Raw genomic sequence first — 22,992 nt, forward strand, 5'->3', positions numbered from 1 at the left:
TCTTGGGGTTGCCCAACGAACGTGTGAAATACACGCCATCAAGCTCTTTTTCCGGCGCCGTTGCCGGGGAGATCAAGACACGCTGCAAGGGGAGTCTCCACTTCTCAATCTCTTTACTTTGTTTTTGTCTTGCTTTATTTTATTTACTACTTTGTTTGCTGCACTTATATCAAAATACAAAAAAATTAGTTGCTAGTTTTACTTTATTTGCTATCTTGTTTGCTATATCAAAAACATAAAAAATTAGTTACTTGTTTTACTTTACTTAATATCATGCATGTTTTTATTTCACTAGTTAAGCATAATGGAAAACAACAAAAATATGAAAGATCTTTATGAACTTTATCTTGAATTAGGACATGATGTGTTTGAAGAGAGGATTAAAAAACCCATGGAACTTTATATGCATGCTAATGGGAATGTTATTACTATGGATGCTTTGAACACCATTGTTGCTAATGCTATGGAAAATTCTAAGCTTGGGGAAGCTGGCTCTGATGAGCATGATCTTTTTAGTCCCCCAAGCATTGAGGAGAAAATTTTCTTTTATGATTACAATATGCCTCCTATATATGATGATAGCCACTTTGTTGAATTTGCTCCCACTACAACTAATAAAATTGATTATGCTTACGTAGAGAGTAATAATTTTATGCATGAGACTCATGATAAGAATGCTTTATGTGATAGTTACATTGTTGATTTTGCTCATGATGCTACTGAAAATTATTATGAGAGAGGAAAATATGGTTGTAGAAATTTTCATGTTACTAAAACACCTCTCTATGTGCTGAAATTTTTGAAGCTACACTTGTTTTATCTTCCTATGCTTGTTACTTTGCTCTTCATGAACTTGTTTATTTACAAGATTCCTATGCATAGGAAGCATTTTAGACTTAAATGTGTTTTGAATTTGCCTCTTGATGCTCTCTTTTGCTTCAAATACTATTTCTTGCGAGTACATCATTAAAACTGCTGAGCCCATCTTAATGGCTATAAAGAAAGAACTTCTTGGGAGATAACCCATGTGTTATTTTGCTACAGTACTTTGTTTTTATTTTGTGTCTTGGAAGTTGTTTACTACTGTAGCAACCTCTCCTTATCTTAGTTTTGAGTTTTGTTGTGCCAAGTTAAGCCGTTGATAGAAAAGTAAGTACTAGATTTGGATTACTGCGCAGTTCCAGATTTCTTTGCTGTCACGAATCTGAGCCCACTACCCTGCAGGAAGCTCAGAAAATTATGCCAATTTACGTGCATGATCCTCAGATATGTACGCAACTTTCATTCAATTTGAGCATTTTCATTTGAGCAAGTCTGGTGCCATTTTAAAATTCGTCAATACGAACTGTTCTGTTTTGACAGATTCTGCCTTTTATTTCGCATTGCCTCTTTCGCTATGTTGGATGAATTTCTTTGATCCACTAATGTCCAGTAGCATTATGCAATGTCCAGAAGTGTTAAGAATGATTGTGTAACCTCTGAATATGTCAATTTATATTGTGCACTAACCCTCTAATGAGTTGTTTCGAGTTTGGTGTGGAGGAAGTTTTCAAGGATCAAGAGAGGAGTATGATGCAACATGATCAAGGAGAGTGAAAGCTCTAAGCTTGGGGATGCACCCGGTGGTTCACCCCTGCATATATCAAGAAGACTCAAGCGTCTAAGCTTGGGGATGCCCAAGGCATCCCCTTCTTCATCAACAAATTATCGGGTTCCTCCCCGAAACTACATTTTTATTCGGCCACATCTTATGTGCTTTTTCTTGGAGCGTCTGTTTGTTTTTGTTTTTGTTTTGTTTGAATAAAATGGATCCTAGCATTCACTTTATGGGAGAGATACACGCTCCGCTGTAGCATATGGACAAATATGTCCTTGGTTTCTACTCATAGTATTCATGGCGAAGTTTCTCCTTCGTTAAATTGTTATATGGTTGGAATTGGAAAATGATACATGTAGTAATTGCTATAAATGTCTTGGGTAATGTGATACTTGGCAATTGTTGTGCTCATGTTTAAGCTCTTGCATCATATGCTTTGCACCCATTAATGAAGAAATACATAGAGCATGCTAAAATTTGGTTTGCATATTTGGTTTCTCTAAGGTCTAGATAATTTCTAGTATTGAGTTTGAACAACAAGGAAGACGGTGTAGAGTCTTATAATGCTTTCAATATGTCTTTTATGTGAGTTTTGCTGCACCGGTTCATCCTTGTGTTTGTTTCAAATAAGCCTTGCTAGCCCAAACCTTGTATCGAGAGGGAATACTTCTCATGCATCCAAAATACTTGAGCCAACCACTATGCCATTTGTGTCCACCATACCTACCTATACTACATGGTATTTTCCCGCCATTCCAAAGTAAATTGCTTGAGTGCTACCTTTAAAATTCCATCATTCACCTTTGCAATATATAGCTCATGGGACAAATAGCTTAAAAACTATTGTGGTATTGAATATGTAATTATGCACTTTATCTCTTATTAAGTTGCTTGTTGTGCAATAACCATGTTTATCGGGGAACGCCATCAACTCATTGTTGAATTTCATGTGAGTTGCTATGCATGTTCGTCTTGTCCGAAGTAAGGGCGATCTACACCGAGTTGAATGGTTTGAGCATGCATATTGTGAGAGAAGAACATTGGGCCGCTAACTAAAGCCATGATTCATGGTGGAAGTTTCAGTTTTGGACAAATATCCTCAAATCTCTAATGAGAAAAGAATTAATTGTTGTCAAATGCTTAAAGCATTAAAAGAGGAGTCCATTATCTCGTTGTCTATGTTGTCCCGGTATGGATGTCTAAGTTGAGAATAATCAAAAGCGAGAAATCCAAATGCGAGCTTTCTCCTTAGACCTTTGTACAGAGCGGCATAGAGGTACCCCTTTGTGAAACTTGGTTAAAGCATATGTATTGCGGTGATAATCCAGGTAGTCCAAGCTAATTAGGACAAGGTGCGAGCACTATTAGTACACTATGCATGAGGCTTGCAACTTATAAGATATAATTTACATGATGCATATGCTTTATTACTACCGTTGACAAAATTGTTTCATGTTTTCAAAATCAAAGCTCTAGCACAAATATAGCAATCGATGCTTTTCCTCTATGAGGACCATTCTTTTACTTTCAATGTTGAGTCAGTTCACCTATTTCTCTCCACCTTAAGAAGCAAACACTTGTGTGCTGTGCATTGATTCCTACATACTTGCTTATTGCACTTATTATATTACTCTATGTTGACAATATCCATGAGATATACATGTTACAAGTTGAAGCAACCGCTGAAACTTAATCTTCTTTTGTGTTGCTTCAATACCTTTACTTTGAATTATTGCTTTATGAGTTAACTCTTATGCAAGACTTATTGATGCTTGTCTTGAAGTGCTATTCATGAAAAGTCTTTGCTTTATGATTCACTTGTTTACTCATGTCATACACATTGTTTTGATCGCTGCATTCACTTCATATGCTTTACAAATAGTATGATCAAGTTTATGATGGCATGTCACTCCAGAAATTATCTTTGTTATCATTTTACCTGCTCGGGACGAGCAGTAACTAAGCTTGGGGATGCTGATACGTCTCCAACGTATCGATAATTTCTTGTGTTCCATGCCACATTATTGATGTTATCTACATGTTTTATGCACACTTTATGTCATATTCGTGCATTTTCCGGAACTAACCTATTAACAAGATGCCGAAGTGCCGACTGTCGTTTTCTCGCTGTTTTTGGTTTCAGTAAATCCTAGTAAAGAAATATTCTCGGAATTGGACGAAATAAAAGCCCGGAGGCCTATTTTCTCACGAAGCTTCCGAAGACCGAAGACGAGACGAAGAGGGGCCACGGGGTGGCCAAACCCTAGGGCGGCGCGGCCCCACCCTCGGCCGCGCCGGCCTATGGTGTGGGCCCCCGTGCCGCCTCTCGACTTGCCCTTCCGCCTACTTAAAGCCTCCGTGACGAAACCCCCGCATCGAGAGCCACGATACGGAAAACATTACCGAGACGCCGTCGCCGCCGATCCCATCTCGGGGGATCCTCGGAGATCGCCTCCGGCACCCTCGCCGGAGAGGGGAATCATCTCCCGGAGGACTCTACACCGCCATGGTCGCCTCCGGAGTGATGAGTGAGTAGTCTACCCTCGGACTATGGGTCCATAGCAGTAGCTAGATGGTTGTCTTCTCCCCATTGTGCTATCATTGTCGGATCTTGTGAGCTGCCTATCATGATCAAGATCATCTATCTGTAATTCTATATGTTGCGTTTGTTGGGATCCGATGAATAGAGAATACTTGTTATGTTGATTATCAAAGTTATGCTTATGTGTTGTTTATGATCTTGCATGCTCTCCGTTTCTAGTAGAGGCTCGGCCAAGTTTTTACTTTTAACTCCAAGAGGGAGTACTTATGCTCGATAGTGGGTTCATGCCCGCATTGACACCGGGACAGATGACAGTAAAGTTCTAAGGTTGTGTTGTGCTCGTTGCCACTAGGGATAAAACATTGATGCTATGTCTAAGGATGTAGTTGTTGATTACATTACGCACCATACTTAATGCAATTGTCTGTTGCTTTGCAACTTAATACTCGGAGGGGATTCGGATGATAACCCGAAGGTGGACTTTTTAGGCATAGATGCAGTTGGATGGCGGTCTATGTACTTTGTCGTAATGCCCAATTAAATCTCACTATACTCATCATGATATGTATGTGCATGGTCATGCTCTCTTTATTTGTCAATTGCCCAACTGTAATTTGTTCACCCAACATGCCGTTCGTCTTATGGGAGAGACACCTCTAGTGAACTGTGGACCCCGGTCCAATTCTCTTTATCGAAATACAATCTACTGCAATACTTGTTTTTACTCGTTTTCTCTGCAAACAATCATCTTCCACACAATACGGTTAATCCTTTGTTACAGCAAGCCGGTGAGATTGACAACCTCACCGTTTCGTTGGGGCAAAGTACTTTGGTTGTGTTGTGCAGGTTCCACGTTGGCGCCGGAATCTCCGGTGTTGCGCCGCACTACATCCCGCCGCCATCAACCTTCAACGTGCTTCTTGGCTCCTCCTCGGTTCGATAAACCTTGGTTTCTTTCTGAGGGAAAACTTGCTGCTGTGCGCATCATACCTTCCTCTTGGGGTTGCCCAACGAACGTGTGAAATACACGCCATCAGCCAGCCGTGGTGTCCAAGATCTACCATGTTGATATTGCACAGGAAACCCGGCTGGCACCCTGCATGGCAAGCATACTCCACCATGTTTACGGCGGGGAAGGGGTGTGTGTCGACCTTCATGGCGTGCTCGGTTGAAAATTAGACGCCCGTTCTCTATCGCCGCTTGGATGTGCCGACGCCACACCCCGCAGCCGTTGGTGGCATGGGAGAGCGAGTTATGCCATTTGCGTATGGCTTTCCATTCAGCATCTTGCGCCGTGGGGAACTTGAGACCTTCAGGTATCTTCAATCGCTTTTCCTTGAGTAGGAGGTCGAAGATTTGCTCAGTCTTGGTCACGTCAAAATCGAATCCCACGGGCGGGCCTGGTGGCTTTACCCACTTGCGGGACACGGGGTTCCTCCCCGAGTCCACTCAGCCACTGCTACTTCTTGGTCTCCCGCAGGAACTTCGTCCTCCTCCGCATCAACCAGGGCTACTGCACGCTTGAACTTGTCTTGGTACAGGTCCGGGTGGCGCTGTTCATATGCTGAAAGTTTCTGAACCATGTGCGCCAGCGAGGGATAATCTGCTTGGGAGGCCGTGTCCTTGAGCTGTGTTGCAAGGCCTCGCTATCGCCAACTCGATCGCTTCCTTTTCAGTTATACGAACCGAAAAGCATCGGTTCCTAAGATTCCTGAAGCGCTGGATATATTCTGTCATAGTTTCTCCGCGCTTCTGACGTAGTTGTGCTAGATCGGCAATGCTAGACTCGGAAGCTTCGAATGGTACTCGCTCATGGAACTGCTCTTCCAACTCGCTTCCAAGTTTGGATGGAGTTCGGTGATAGCGATGTGTACCACCCGAAAGCCGATCCTGTGAGGGACTGTGAGAAGAATCTCATGCGCAACTCATCCGACGCTGAGATCGTGCCCAGCCTGTGCCAAATATCGGCTCACATGCTCGATGGAGCTGGACCCTCTGACCCACTGAACTTTGTGAAGTCCGGGAGCCGATATTTAGGTGGCAGCGGGATCAGTTCGTAGCTGTTGGGGTACGGCTTGGTGTAGCCGAACGCCTTTCTTTTCGGCATCATGCCGAACTGATCTTTCAGAATTGCACAAATCTGATCCGCTGAGATGGCTGAAGGTGTCGAACCCTGAAGATTCGCCGGGGTGGCATACTTAACCAGCCATGCTTGTTTTTCTGGTTCTAAGCCAACTGCAGGAGCCGGGCTTTGGAGGTTTGTCGGGGCGGCGTGCTTAGCCAGCCACGACTCGCTTCTCGGATCGGCTCCCGACGTTCCTCCCGCCGTTCCGCGAGGCCGCTGTTATTGCAGCCTGGTTCGAGAGTGCCAAGGCGTTGCTGTCTGGCACGTATGCGCACGCGTATCCGTGCGGGACCTCCTTGGGTGGCTCAGGCAGGAATTGGTAGTTACTAGGATCACCACCAATCTTGTAGACGACGTATGCCGATGAGTTCGGCAGTTCCGGTGCTGCCCATGCGAACGGCTGGGGTTGGAGCGGCATCTCTCCTTTGAAAGTCCCCAGAGCCGGTCCCGATGGGGAGTACCGGTGACTCATGATTTCCTGGACGACGCGCGAGCGACACGCTCCAAGGTGTTCACCGAGCTCTCGCAGTGACGGTGCAGCGAATGGGCCACCATGTAGTTGATCTCCTGCCGCAGCGACCTGGTGCGTTCTTCTGACGGAGCGGACAGGTCCACTCCATCGAGCGCGCCTTCAGGTGTGAAACCCTTCCACCTGACGCCATGGGAGCGGGTTCGGTGGAAGGAGCCGATGAGTTCGGCTTCGAGGGTTGCCTTGATCTCGTCATGCTTCTTCTTGAGCTCATCAGGCAGATCCGCGTACGTGACCGGAGTATCTTCCGCCATCTTGGATGTAGATGGCGATGTGGTGGATGTTGAAGGTGGTCCCACCGGGCGTGCCAGAATGTGTTGACGTCAGAAACCCACTGGCGGGCAGAGACGGGCAACACCGTAGAGCCGGGAAAAACTAAGGGCTGCGGCTGGCCCTAGTCCCTCTGAGCGACGGCCCGCAAAGCCTTCCTGGTCGCACGCACCGATGTTTATCACAAGGGCGTGCCACCCGACCTATACCCGGTCGGGAAGGTGTGGATGATGCCTCGCTTAGTTTCCTGCAGGGCACACACGTAAACGTTAAATACGAGCCTCGATCGGCTCTCGGGTTATCATGTGAATCGGCTCAAAGAGCCGATCCACCCATGATTCGGACGAGGTGTCCGAATATATGGTGGTCCTCGCTTGATCAAGGTAAAGCTAATGAGATCTACGACGATGTGGGGTTTTCACCGCATAATCGGATCATCCTACTCCGGAGTTGGGCCTCGCGGCCACGCACAGTGATCGTAAGCCGATCCTAAACAAGGCCTAAAAACCAACACGAGGTTGATCCTCGGAACATCCTCGCTTAGGGCCAACGAACGACACCCTACGTGCCGCTGGATCCTCCCCCTTGTAAGGCCTAACTATTGCAGATATTAAACTAATCCTTGTAGAACAAGGAGCAATCGTAACGGATCAGATCTACTAAACTATGATCAAGCGGGTGCCGCCCCTACACCTAAGACAGGTGTAGGGCGGCTAGACATGCAAGGGTTGCACTACGAAAGCATGTAATATGAAGAACAATGCTAACCCTAACATGTCTAAGATAACTACGTTGCTCGCCATCAAAAAGGCTTCAGTACGAGCAACGCATGAACAACGTAGGCAGGCTTGTGCTGCCTAGATCGCAAGATGCGATCTAGGCAGCATGATGCTTACCGGTAGAAACCCTCGAGACGAAGGAGTTGGCGATGCGCCGAGATTTGTTTGTGGTTGAACGTTGGTTGTTGTTTTCCATAAACCCTAGGTACATATTTATAGTCCAGCGGACTTTCTAATGTGGGCGTGCACCAAACCGTGCACGAGTAAGATTCTATCTCTAAACTAAGATGCGATCTAATATGTTACAGATATACGGGCAATTAAGCCCAACTTGGTATAAAAGGCCGATTCACGTATTCCTTCTATATATATATTTCTTCACGTCCATCTTGATCGCGGCCCACCTCTGACTTGGTCAAATTCTGGTGATAACAGCTGGACACCATGCGAAGATTTCCCAGCGCTCATGGAGGAACTTGACAAGCTCGCTTTCCTATGCACTATCCATGTTTGTTGCGATAGCTGTCGTCTTCTTGGGATTTGTCGGGTGAATCGAACTTCCTTGGAATTCTTGGATGTGTCGAAGGTTTGCTCCTTGAGCGACCTTCCTCTGTCGGGTAGCATGTTGTAGTTGGTGGTGAGCTTAGAAGCTTCATACACAGCCTGCATCCCGAAGGTTTCGGAAATCTTATGAAAGTCCTTGTCACATTTAACTGCCAGAGCAAAGCTTTCCCTTCACTGTGATTGGGCCATTGGGACCAGGAATCCTCCATAACAGGTACGTACAGTGTGGCACAGCCATGAATCTTGCATACGCGGGTTGTCCCAATAGAGCATGATACTGTGATGGAAAATCGATAACCTCAAACTCCAACTTCTCCCTCCTGAAATTCTCCCGGGTTCCGAACTGTACATTGAGTAAGATCTTGCCCATGGGATAGTTCGGCTTCTCCGGTGTAATACCATGAAAGCGTGTGTTTGTTGGTGTCCGATTTTCTAGAGAAATATTCATCTTCATCAAAGTGTCTGCGTACATGAGGTTCAATCTACTTCATCCATCTATAAATATACGCGAGACCTCGAATCCTGCTATCACTGCCGGTAAAATCATAGTTGATTGTCCCGGTCGTGGAACTTGAGGCGGGTGGTGCGCCTGAGTGAATCCTATGTCCTGTGCCGACCAATTAAGGTACTCGATGGTTGGTGGAGGCATTTTCTCTTCCATGTATACCTATCGCGAAATTACCTTTTGCGTCCTATTCGAGGGTCTGCCTTTATGAATCATCGACACTGCTCCCGTCGTGTCAATGTAAGGGCCATTGTTGGCTGGAGCTGCCTCCAACTGCAACTGATGTTGATTTCAGCTGGTAATTGCGGGTGGTGGTGGCAGATGGACCTCACTCCTTGGCCCCTGTACGTGCCCCCTGTTTGCTGCTTGTGCATTTGTATGCTCCGCATATCTATGCAGAGCTTGGAAAGTTTGGCAGTCCTTCGGAAGATGGCATGACTGTCTTTTCCCTTCACTGTCGAGGTAAAAGTGCATCTGGCATGGCCCGTTCAGAAGATCTTCTGGTGATATGTTGTATGGCCTCTGGAATCTTGGTCGATTATTTTTCCTGCAGGAGCTTGGCGCATCTCTATGATCATTGCGTTGCTCGTTGCTCCTCTGATAATCATCCTGATGATTTCCTCCACTCTTTCCTCGAAAGCCAGCCGCCACTTGGCTGGGACCGTCGTAATATGAGAATTGGCGAGAAAATCGTCGCCTGTTTTGGTTGTTGTTTCTGTTGCGATCTTCCTCGGGTGACCTGTGCCGTTTATTTTGAACAACATCTTCGCCATCCGCCCAGCGATTCGCTATCTCCATGAGCTCTGCTATTGTTCTCGGGTTGGATCTACCCAAATCCTCAAATAAGTCTCTTCTGCGGATCCCCGCAACAAATATGTCTATTTCTCTTTCATCAGATATATTTTCTGCTGGATATACATCCTCATTGGTTCATCATACTTCTGCTTGCAAGCCCTTAGTTCCTCTATTGATACAGGTTTCTTGCACGTGGAATGGAATTTTTTCATGAACAAGTCCTCGAAAGTCTCCCAGCTGTCGATGGATCCTTCTGGTATCTTTTTTATCCATGATCTTGCGACTCCGCTGAGGTGAACCTGAATGCTTTGCATGGCAGTTTCTCTAGTTCCACCCGTCAATTTCACTGTCTCCAGGTAGTCGATTAACCAATTCTCTGGTTCTTGTAAGCCATCAAACTTTTTGTAGTTATCAGGTAACTTGAACCCATATGGCACCCGAGTTTTACGAACTCGTCGAGTAAAGCAAGAGAGTCCACACATATCCTCTTCATCGACTTCTGGTGAGTGCCGACGTTCTATTCTCTCCTGCCATGCTCTATCAACTCGTGCTTGTATCGTTGTATCTCTTGCGTCACCTTCTCGTGGAGGATCTCGTGCTGCCGTAGTAGGTCGAGGATTATTTTGCCTTGGTGCGCTCTCGGGTTGCGACGTACTTGATCCTGCTATCGTTGTCCCCATGACACCAACTCCTGCCATAGCCATCTGGTACAAAGCCTCTCTGGGATCTCCGGGAGGTGGCTTGGATGCCAATATGAAAACATGAGTCGCCATATATCCTGCTTCCGGTGTTTTGGGGATGATGTTCCCTCTTGTATTTATCGATATAAAGGACATGTCGAGGTTTTGTATCAGGTTCTCACTTTCATGCTCAGGCACGTTAGCTAGCCGAGATCTTCCTCTCGCGCGTGCCGCTTTGTATTGTCGGCTCAGGTTGGCCCTGCACGCACTTGATGCGGAAGCTGCAGCTCTTCTATCGTCAAGTATCTTTCTTTGTTTTTCTAGTTCACGTCCAACACGAGCGATTCTATATTGATATGCTTGCAATTCTTCTGATGTGGCTTGTGTGGTCATCGGCTCTGTGCCGTTCATGGCTCTCCCAGCTCTATCCCAAGCTGCTTGCAAAAGATGCACTTTTTTGCGAGGTATGGAGCCGACGTACTTATTTCCGGTTCCTCGCGTGAGATCAATGAGATCGATGTATGGATTACCCAGATCATCGAAAGCCTTTGACGCCTCTTCTGGATGACTTGATTCACCGATTACACAGATTTGATGATATATGGTAGCTTTGTTTTCTTCTTCAGGGTTGGTGACACCGTCTGATAGATCGGCGAAGACCTCCCGAATAGAAGTAGATCTGTCGATGAAGTCGAAGCTATCAATGCCTTTCGAGTCGCTGCTCAGATCGGAGCCCGTAAACAACCCGAAAGACATGTTGCCGAACATATCAGCGAGTTCTCCGCCAATGGCGGGCTTGATGAAGCTTGACGACGAAACCTCCATGTCGCCCAACTCGATGATTGATATTTATGATCCCGAAAAGTCGGAATCAGCCGCTGACGGTCCCGAAAAAATCGTTGCCGCAAAACGGTGTGATCCTTCTTTCCCGACGAGGAAGTGGAAACTTCCAAACGTCATCTCCGTCGACTCCTCCGTCCATCGCGTTGCTTGCTACTGATGATGTTGACAATGCCATCGAGATCAGCTCCTTGTCGTCTCCAATCCCCACAGACGGCGCCAATTGACAAGGGTTTAACTTGTCAATGCCTACGAGTTGTAGACTAGGGTTTCGCGGAAAGTAGAGGGCAAGTAGATCTCGAAGGTTTCAGCCGAAAAGGTGCTCGACTATAAAAACTAGGGTTTGTGTTGACAATGATTCGATCCTTTCTTTCTCCCTCGGCTTCCCTTTATATAGGAGGTGGAGCCGAGGCTTTCGTATCGCTCAAGTTACAAATTCCGGGAGGTTATACGAGTCCTTCCCGTATTTTTACAAGACTCGATTCCTAATTTATCTCTACTTTCCATATCGATGCTTGTTGGCTTTCCGGGCTTCATAAACTTTGGGTCGTGGGCCGCCAACCATCCTCGGGTACTTTATTTGGCATGCCCATTCGGGATGCCTATTTCACTCGGTTTGTCCCTACTTTAGCCGGACCACCTTATCGTCAACCCGATCGCAAACTTCCTCAGCTGCAGGATCTTTGAGCTATAGAAAGACGAGCAGAGGAGGGTTAAAGGGTGCGATAGGTCATCGGACATCCAGCGATCGGCAGCGATCGCAAGAGAAATAATACACGATTCTTCGGTAAGCTATTATGTCCCAGACCTTTTTTTTATGATGGGAACTCTATTACTTATAAAAAGCAATTACACCCAACCTCTGCGTAGCTAAGATGCACACAGCCGTTCAAAAGTCTCAAAAATCTGATGTGAAAATAAAAAGGCGAATTACATATTAGACATGAACAACTGTAAGACGCCTAAGATGAAGGTGGAGGCCAAGTCCGTAGATTATGTTGCCACCCATGTAGGGAAAAAGTATCCCTCGCCGTGTCCTCCAACCGTGTACAGACATCCGTAAAGAATTCGAGGTTCTCTATCTTTTGCAGCGCAGACCACGAATAGAGAGTAGCGTACGTCTGTAGATAACCTGCAAGAGAGAACAATTTTTATCATTAAAAACTTTATCATTTCTGCACAGCCATAGCGACCATAAAATGGCAAGCGCCCCCACCCTAATAACCGTTCTAAATCTGTGGTTGATAACATGAAGCCAATTACCTAAGATATTGGCCACACTAGTCGGGGGATACATATCAGACGCTACTTGGATGCATGACCATATAGATCTGGCAAATCGACATTGGAAGAACAAGTGTTTAATCGTCTCGTTGTGATGACAGAAAACACACTACGTACTCCCGTGCCAATTACGTTTCACAAGATTATCTTTGGTTAGGATTACTCCTCGGCGCAAATACCAGCCAAAAATCTTAGTTTTAAGAGGTATTTTCATCTTCCAAATCTTGTTGTTTTTATCAACTGGTATTTTCGGTTGGATATATAATGGCATTGTACAATGAACTTAGAGAGAACTTTACATTGAATTGTAAGTTTCAACGAAATTCATCCTGCCCTTCGGACAACTGAATGGATTCCAAATGTAGCTGTAAGGCATTCCATGCAAAAAGTCTCGGGTTGACTAAATCTCATCTAAACGTCACTGTCGGAGGTGAGGTTTCTATTACTAATGCAATGGTATCTCTTTTGTGACGAACAATGTTTTATAACGCTGCATATTATTCAGAGATAGGTGTATTCTCTAGCCAGGTACCCTCCCGGAACCGTATCTGCGATCCATCCTTAATATTGAAAGTACCATATCTGAAGAAAAATTTCTTCGTTTTCATTAGGCCAGCGCAAAAATGTGAGTCTCCCGATTTTCAAAAGATCCGGGATAACGCTTTCTTACCAATGTACTTTCTTTTAACCATGGTCTTCCATACACATCTTCGGATAGAAGCTTGTAAAGCCACTTACCTAATAAGGCCGAGTTCTTGATCTCAAGGTGGTGAACCCCTAGCCTACCCATATCTCTAGGCCGGCATACGACAAACCATTTAACCAGCCGATATTTCCTTTTCTCACTATCATGATTGTTTTTCTATTTTGTATGTAGGGACATGATAGCACAAGCGATACATGACATAGAAAATAATGGATAAAGAAGACTTTATGAAATACTCCCTCTGTTCTGAAATAGTCTACATTCTAGCCATAAAATTTGTTCTGAAATACTCTACATTCTAGCTTTTAGTCAACAACAACACTGAAAACAAGGTGGTTTTACTCTTTATATTGGATGTTGTTATTTTCAATGTAACTTGGATTGGTTGTTCAAATATCTAAGTAGTACTAATAAATGCACTACTAATTTGCCTCATTTTTTCTAGAATGTAGACTAAATCAGAACGGAGGGAGTAATTAGTAAAAATGATACTCTCTCCATTCCTAGATATAGGCCATATAGTTTTTTTTAGGAAAAAAACTAAAATATAATGTGTATCGCCTTGCTCCACTTGGCTCAACAACCATTTGGGGATTGGTTTACGATTTTGTTAACTTCTGCAAAGTCTCCAATTTTCTCATGTTAATTGTTCAATGATTATCCTGCCCAATCCTGAAGTAATTTTCCTCCAATGCATGTTATTTTATTTTTATGCTGAAAACTATATGGCTTATATCAAGAAACGGATGGAGTAAATAAGAAGAAAACAAGAGAACCGCGTGAACTAAGAGTCCACAAAAAAAGAAACTATGTTGCGGAAATGCACTTTTAATCTTCAGTGCATATGCTCATGTCACAAAAAAAGCATTTTGAAAAAACAAAAAATCCTGAACATAGATTTCACGCGTTTATGCTGACATTCTATGTGTGTATGCCAAGTTTGGCAGAAAACCGATATCTTTTGTGTTCCGTGTAAAAAAAATAAGGAAATGTCTTGTGGAGAGCTTAGTTTTTGCACCGAAATTTATCTTCTTTACACATGACACAAAAATATCAATGTTTCGTGAAACAACTTTACTAATGCATAGAACAACAAGTATGCAAGACATTTTTTGATAGAATTTTTTACATTTCGTAATATGTTTAAAATTTATTTTATAAACCAGGAGCATATGCTCCCTGGTGCAAAAATCCAGTATGTTGCCATTTCACATGTTGCACTAGGATTTCACACGTTATGGCCAAGAGCCGTGGCTTCCACCACATGGGCCTCACAACTTGAATGTACCCGAAGAGATGTGGGGAGCCAACCGCCATGGCGATAGAGAGGAAATCTCCATGCTCGCGCATAGATGTTAACGGATGATCGGTTTCATTGGACCTTTCATTCGGCATTGAATCCCATACATAAGCTCGCTTGGCATTACGAAAATAGTTTATGACAGTGTTGCGGCCAACTGATCATTCATCCACCCTTCACGATCACTCGGGTTTCGTGCGAGGCACCTCGGCATATTATTACTTGTTTCATATCAATATGGCAAGTCTTCGATATTTGTATGAAACCGTAATGAGATATTGTAGAACTTTTTTACGAATTCAGTTTTACCATAATTTTGTTAAAAACCTAAAATAATTTAAATATGCATGGATCTATAAGTAATGTTTTTGAAATAACAGTATCAATACAAAAATATGACGAGGGAGGGAGGCACGGATCACGAGGGCTGCTGAGGACCATGAACGGTGGATGAACGACCGGTAGGCCATGGCGCCGTCAGAAAATTCACGTTCGCTTTCCAAGCGTAAGCTAGCTATCTTAGTATCTTTTCATTTCATAATGCGGAGAAAAAACATAAAGGAGCCATCACAACTTGTCGAGCTTAATATCTTCTACACATTCTTTAGCGCAATCTTCTCCCTAGCACAATAGCCAGCCGATGGAACGCTGTCTAAGTGTCAAATATACGAACGGGTTAAGCTACGCTAGCTTACACACGTAAGGTAAGGACGACACAGAAATTAATCAATCGATGCCTGGATGGATGTCTAGGCCAGCAGCGCGCGGCAATGTGTGACTTGTGACTTGTCCACTTCAATCATCTTGTACTAAGACGATGGGTCGACCGAGAGTAACTTGTATGCGCAGTATCATCCAGCTAATGAGATCTTCATGAAATCATGGTTACTTATCCCTAAGATAGACCAAGCAAATAGTAAATGCAAAACGGCATCGACAAGATATGTTTGATTGGTTGATCAGGGCAAAGCTAGAGGCGGTTTATGTACGTTAAGCTAGCGCTTGCTTTGAGAGGATGATCATATCGATGGTGCTGGCATATCTTTGCATAGCTTGACTGCATGCTTGAGCAATTCCTACGACTCCCACAGAACATGTCAAAGTCGACTACAGAAACTTTGAGGTCGTCTCTCGGGCGCGCGTTAGCCGGAGCCGTGGATGTTTGCATGAGTTTTCTGAATATGGATGCGGCTGCAAGGTTTATAGAACAAGATGGACAATCCCATGGTTAATTTACAAGTCAAATGTTATTGTTTACTCGTATTTACAGTCTTGCGACAATGTTTAACACATTTAGAAAATAATTCATATTTCAACACTTAGATATGGACGAATTACTCCGAATTTAATTTATTACTCCATGCCATATATGCATCGCTAAGTGCATGAAATTTCAGTGCATGTGCATATGGTCAAATCAATTTTCAGGGGGGTACTTGAACTTCGCAGGCGGAAAATGAAGTACAAAATTTAAATTGCATAAAACCAACAACTTTAATATATAGTTAGAGCCCTCCACAGGCACAGACACCCCCCACCACCACCACCACCACCACCATCCCCCTTCAAATACAAATACACGTTCTTGAAGATTTTGGGTTAATTTGTATCATCAATTCTCAATATAATTCATCACTTTTCTTGCAAAACAACAAAGAAAAGGATCATCAATTTCACTAAAGCATTGTTATAACGAATGATTGGTATACCGAAATAATAGGGAGTCACATCTTATATAGGATTTGATTGTATCCACACTTCAAACTACAGGAATGTAGCCCCCAAAGCGCATCAGCTGATGACTATGGATAGCACCTTCCATTTCTCAAGTGTCTAGTTGGCTTCAAGGACAATTATAGACCACCAACATGTTATTAAGATAAGAAGAGAGCATGTCATCGACCACTATAAATACTCACATGCAAGCTTTTCTAGGAACTCACCTCACTTGAAATACCACAATGGCAATCACAAAATTAGCGACTCTCGGGTTCATTGTACTCTTGAGCATTGGACTATCCAATGCTGGAAGGGTGGCTAGATTCTCTAGTTCTCAAGGAGAGGGATATGGAGGGGGAGGCGGTGGGGGTGAAGTGAGTGGTGGTGGCTCAGGGTCAGGGAATGGAGCTGGGTCTGGCCAGAGTTCAAGCAGTGGTGTACAGTCAAGCGCTGGAGGTGGAGGTGGAGGGGGTGGTGGTAGTCAATACGGTGGTACTGGATCCGGTAGCGGGTCCGGTGCTGGCACAGGCTCTAGTGCACATAATGAAGATACATATTATGGTGATGTTGGTGGATCTTCTACTTCTGGTGGTGGCGGTGGTGGCGGTGGTGGAGGACAAGCAACTGGAGGTTCTTATGGATCTAGTGGCTATGGATCTGGTAGTGGTAGTGGAATCGGCTCTGGCAGTGCATCTAATAACTACTATTACGGAAATAGTAATGCAAATGCATATTCTAACGGTGGTGGCAGTGGCAATGGGCAAGGCACAAATGGCGGGAGCGGCAGCGGCAGCGGCTCTGGATCTGGTTTTGGCAATGCCAACCCGTAACACTCATCATCACACCAATCAAAATATGAAGCCCAACCTGCTCTATGTCGAGTGGGTCTCATATAATTTATTTTTATTTGTTTGACTTTTCATGATGTTTGTTACAAGAAATAAAGGGCTTCATCGTTCCGAGTTAGTAATGTCTCAGCAAGAATATTGCGTGACTATGGGTTTCTTTAAATGTAATATGTCTTCCACCACTGTATATCTAGTTATATTTTTACAACTTTGAAGTATTTAAATTGTATGGATTACTAAATAGTGATTTTCATGTGTGCATATTGTGGAGGGGACAAGTTAATTGTCTAGCGTTGATGACCCCATTCTAAACTTGAAGGTGATCTATATGTTCAACAAGTTGGTCAAAGTCAAATCTCTGGTACACATGCTAGTTTTATTTCTCGTTAGTGGCTACTAGCATTAATGACGAACACCAAAGAAGCAAGGGACTACTTTCATCAGTATAGCATGGCTAGTATCGGAAATCCTACTGCTAGTCCACCATGTTTAGTGGCTATAGCCAATTATAAACTATTTTTATACTTCCCCAGGCCATATATGTAAAAGTTTGTGAATGTCAAAGTGAAGGCTAATATTTCCCCAGGAAAATAGTAGAGGCGGTCATCGATGCACATTGGCAAATCCATGCTAGTAAGATTTACCATGCTAAAGCTTATTGTTTTAAACTTTATTCAAATAAAAAAACAAGTAGAAGGAAAGAAAAGGAAAACAATTGCCTGCCCAGCCCTGGCTGCATCGCTATACATTAACCAATAGCACCGCCAGAAACTAAAAGTAGAAGGGAAAACCATTGCCTGCATTAACCCTGGTTGCAACTCCAGTTCAAAACTCAACATTCGTCACCATAATTAGATAAGACTTCAAACAAAACACACGTCGCACGCACACACATAAACGTGACACTAAGGAAATTCCATATCCCGGCGTCTTCATGATAAAAAGATAAAAAGGTTAACTGATGCAAGTCGCTGTGTCTTCATGTCAGTTGACGCAATAAAATCGTACAAGTCCACTTCACAATTCACCGGTGCATGCTATCAAATGGAGCATATCAAATGGAAGAACCTGCACCCAGCAAGCCATTTGGGCATCTCAGCCACCTGAATGTAACTCTGCATACCTGCAAAGCAATCAATGTCATCAGTCAACCAGTTTGTACTATTAAAGTATTACGTAATTCAGAAAATACTAAGTTGTATCTCCCAATTTTTGTATGACTTAGCACTAAACATTAGCTTCAGCAGTTTGGAAGCTTGACTAAAAGCTCAAACTTGAATCATCTTAGCTATTGGACAAAATCAGTAGAACAGTTAATTTCAAGTGACGTGCCTTCAACTTCTATTCGTTCACTTATTCTCAAGTAGTATGTCCATGTAACTGATGTTTTTTTGAAAGATGGATACAACTGATCTCAGCAGAAGATAAAAGACCATGGTTCAAATACCTCATTATAGGGAAATGCAGAACTGCCTAGCTAACCAAATCAGTTACAATATTCACTGTTGTCATGGACATATGAGGGGCTCATGGAGAACAAAACTGATGCACTTGGTTTGCAGCTAGTAGGCATATTTTACAGAAATGTGTGATCTATAGAGTCAGTAGCAGATTGAAATAAATAAAATTCATGCAGTGCAACCCTCAAGCAAGAGATCATCATCTGATTAATTAATATTTTCTTCAGTCCAAAATAGGTTTTATTTTTACTCTGTGCACCATCAAAAATAATAACTTGACCATTACTCCAAAAACAGTTTCAAGGATGAATCTAGCCTTGCCATTTCTTATCATGTACTCCCTCAGTCCCACAAAAGATGTCTTAACTTCATGTCTAGATACATAAATTTTTTGAAAAGCTGAGACATCTTTTGTGGCGTGGAGAGAGTATTAATTATTAAATAGAAAATATCTAGTAACCATAATCGAACAAAATTAGACTGTACAAAACCATCACAATATGAAGTTTGGACGAAACAAACTATATTAGAGGTGGAAGCTGTTTTAGGATGCCCAGACTAACTTCTAAGGAGGTAAGAACTAAGAAGGATACTTAACCTTTGCAAGTTTTACTGGCTTCGTTTAAAATGAAAGATTCTATTTGGATGTAGTTACTCTTAATGTATCATGACTCACCCCATTGATGGCTACATGTATGGGAGATTACATTTTAATGTGTATGTTTGACTAAAAAGTCAATGATGGCAGGTTCATGTCCATTTGGGGGTGATAGGGGCCAGAAACTTCCTGAATGTCCAAGTGTAGTATCTTTTAGCTTGGTAAGAATGATGGCAGATTACTCAAAATCATCAAAAAGGCTGTAAAAATCCTCTTTAATGATCAACCAACATCACTTGATGAACAACCCATTAAAGCCATCAGGGCCAGGGGAATTTCCTTGATCACATTAGCAATCTCTTATATACAGAACGGGGTCAAGAGGTAGCTAAGATCCTCGACCAGTTGAATAAGATCAGAAAGATCAAAAAACACGTGTGGGACCGCCAAGACAGCCACTCTGCAATTGAACGCTCTCCAGATGATAAGATCTTTGGCTTCATAATCACTGGTCAGGGAGACCTATCCGTCGGCAAGAGATGGAATGACATTTCTTATAGAGGCTTTAAGTGGCCACCACATGAATTCGAGTTTTCAACTCTGAAGCATGATAGTGCAGCTTTTTTTCTCAGTACAACTGCTTGTATTAAGGGAGTCTGTTAATGCCTCAATTGGCACCCTAATGATTCCTCTGAAGTCCTTCCTACAATGAACAAGGCCTTTGTTCTTCAAGATCACCGATAAGGTCGACGCCTAAGTTCCAATTTGAAAACAGCAACAGGAGGCGGGAAAGATTTGTGCTTCAGATTTTAAAGGGTCATCTAGTGTTTCTGAATTTAGAAGATGCACCGTTGCCATCTCTGTTTTTGCAAGGGAGTCTCCAAGCTTGTTGAAGTTCCTCTATGAAGCTTGGGTGGTTACCCCAAAAGTTCTCAAAGCTGAAGATCTTTGATTTAGGGACTTCCTCTAAATGGACAGAATATAAGGGATGAATCTTGAAGGATGTTATTTAAATCTCTTGTGTAACATTCAGTTCTAAACTGAGGGTGACAAACTACAATGTTAATATTGTATATCTTTACTATTAGGCCGCAATCGGTGGTGTCCGTGCGTAACAAAACCATCTTACGTCAACAAAATCGTGATTATCGTAAAAAAAACCGGCGCCCCCGCTTGTTCGATAAAAACCAGGGCCCGACCATCCTTATCTTATCCGCCAGCCTCCGGCGTCGGTGGATCGGACCTCGTCAACGCCTGCCCCTTCCAGCGAGTCGCGCTCCTTTCACGCGAGCTCGACGAGCTACACGCCAGCCGCTCGCGAATCTCACTGCCAGCCGCGGCTGCAACTCCATCTCAGTCAGGGCGGCGGCAAGGCAAGGAGCGCTAGCAATTCGCCGCGAAGGTTAGAGCAGCGACGCGCGGAGCAGATGCAGTAGACCCGCAGCGGCCTGGGTGGCCTTGGATGAGGGCAGCGATAGCATGACGGCCAGCAGAAGTTGGACCGCGGCGGCATCGCCACCTTCCTGAGCTCCTCAACCGCCATGCAGCCTCTGTCATCCCCTTTGCTTATGGCTCACCTGGATCTGCTCGCCCCCATCTCCACAGGTGCTCGAAGTGGATCCAAGCCGACTTGCAGGTGCGCCATCCGCGCTGCCGATTTTGATCTGGATTTCAGAAATTGGGTCGACTAATTTTTCGTTACACTCGTCCACTTTATCTAGCATGACGCGCGCTTCCGCTGCTTGCTACGCGCTGGATTCAGCTGGAGGACGGAGCAGGGGATGAGCTGAGCGGCGTCGCCTATGTGGCTTTCTGTGCGTTGGATGGGAGCCTGGGTGTGATTAAACAATTACAAGCTATGAAACTGAGTACTACTAGGTGACAGTTCATTGGCTTATGGAAAGACAGAACTGACTTCGCCGGTGGTCTCATGTCATTTGTGTATTTGAGCTTGTCAAAGAAAACTGAGATCTTAGGCTGCATACCTATATATTTTGAATAATTCAGAAACAAACATCTAAATTTGCTTGATAGATGCAGCCCCAATGTTCTTGTTTTTTAGTATTGCCGAAATCATTTTACGTTCTGATCGTTGCAAAAGAAATTTAAGGCAACAAAAATTACATACATAGACAGTATGGGAGAATAAGCTATGAGATTGACTAAAAAAATATTGTTTGATAAACTTTGCTGCATATAGATTAGTAGTTAAATTCTTTTATACAGACGGAACATGCAAACATGAAGCAAGAGAAGACACGTTTATTTTGTGATGTCATTGCTATTGTAGTTTCCCAGAAACCTCTTTGAGTTTTAGTGATTATTATTGCGCTTAATAATAAATATTAAATCTTTCTCATCGGTTTCTCGGTCGCAAGGCCGTGGGGGCCGTTGTTCTAGCCGAAGAGAAGATTGTGGATGTGAACATGGAGGCAACCCTGTGGACCATTGAGTTCCAGGTTTGATGCCCTTACGGTGCTGCGAGACCATTGAATCAAAATAGATGAATTTTAAGCTCTTCCGCGGTAGGTTATTTATAATTTTTTAATTGAAATACATTTATTTTAAAAGTGGAATCTTTTTAAAAAAAATAGATATTCATTATTGCACAATATGCTCTTCAACTCTGTTTATATGTGGTGTAAGAAGAAATTTGAGGAAGCCTTATGCAACTCGACGATGCAGCTTTTCTAACCCGATGTAACGCACTAGCATATTTGTTATATCTTATAAACTATTATTTTTGGTTGTTTCGCAGCAACGCGCAGGCACACTGCTAGTATTCAATACTATATGTCGGTAAGATTTAACGTTTTTACTTTTTACTACCGAATGTTACATATGAGATTCCTTGAGAAGAAGATTGTCATATTTTATTAGATATTGCAGTCAATCTTTTATTGAAATACACCATGTTATTTATTACCTAGCAGTCGGGCCTTACTGGACGTCTAGACCCTTAGTGGTTGTTTGGCTAGTGGGGATTAGCAAACAGTTTTAGAAAACGTTTTGTAATAGGATTTTTAGGAAACCCGGTTTTCTTAACTTTTCTGTTAAGAATAGGCTTAATGAAAACCACATTTGAGTCGGACCTGATCATCCATGTACGAGAGTGTAGTGTGTCGAATGAGAAGCAACCCTCGTGTGGAAGAAGTTTTCTTTTACTTCTAAGTACAGCAGGCACATGTACTTGGGAGTGTAGCGCTTGTAGTTCCAAATAGATGCAAACTAGTTTTACAAGTACTGGACACATTACTTGGAAGTGTGTCACATGTACTTCCAATAACAAGCATACTCGGGCTCGGCCGGGCCAGAGGGGCCTGGTTTGCTCCTGTAGGCTGTAGCTGCGTCCGGTCTGTCTCCGCAGCTGGCGGTGGAGGTGGCGTCCTCCCGCGTGGCTGCTGTCCAGGCTCCCCTCGACTCGGGGTGATTCCTATCGGTTTCGTCGGCCTTCGTCAGTGGGCCACCACTAGTGGAAAACAGGGCTTTCGTGGGAGCCTTTTGTCGCGGGCGCGTCTGCACCCGCGACAAATGGCCTGGCCACGTCGCCCCGAAACCATGTGGAGCGCGCAGGGCCTTTTGTCGCGCCCTTTTGTCGCGGGCCGTATTACGACCCCCAAAAGGGGTCTGAGGGCTGGCGCCTCCTGTCGGCACCCCTTTTGTCGCGGGTCGTAATACGGCCCGCGACAAAAGGGCCATGCCTATATATATAAGCAGCCAGCCACACCCCCCCACCTCATTTTTTCCTTGGTGGTGAAGGTGGAGGTGTATGCTAGCTCATTTTTTCTACATGTGCACAAGAGGTGTTTGATGGAATGCTTGTGAGAGGGATGCCACTTGGTTTTATTTGA

The 22,992-nt window shown here is 43.8% G+C and overlaps 1 protein-coding gene across 1 annotated transcript; it reads left to right on the plus strand.

Moving 5' to 3' along the window:
* The first annotated feature begins 16,477 nt into the window (after positions 1-16,477).
* On the plus strand, positions 16,478-17,065 carry LOC124686092 (glycine-rich cell wall structural protein 2-like). The gene has a single exon (XM_047220093.1). It carries the CDS (start codon positions 16,478-16,480, stop codon positions 17,063-17,065), a length of 588 nt encoding a protein of 195 aa, XP_047076049.1.
* The last annotated feature ends 5,927 nt before the right edge of the window (positions 17,066-22,992 follow it).

The sequence above is a fragment of the Lolium rigidum genome, chromosome 2 (assembly GCF_022539505.1).
Source record: "Lolium rigidum isolate FL_2022 chromosome 2, APGP_CSIRO_Lrig_0.1, whole genome shotgun sequence".
Classification (NCBI taxonomy): domain Eukaryota; kingdom Viridiplantae; phylum Streptophyta; class Magnoliopsida; order Poales; family Poaceae; genus Lolium; species Lolium rigidum.

Bases quoted from the DNA above. Each gene is read 5' to 3' on its own strand.
- LOC124686092 (XM_047220093.1), top strand. From the start codon at position 16,478: ATGGCAATCACAAAATTAGCGACTCTCGGGTTCATTGTACTCTTGAGC.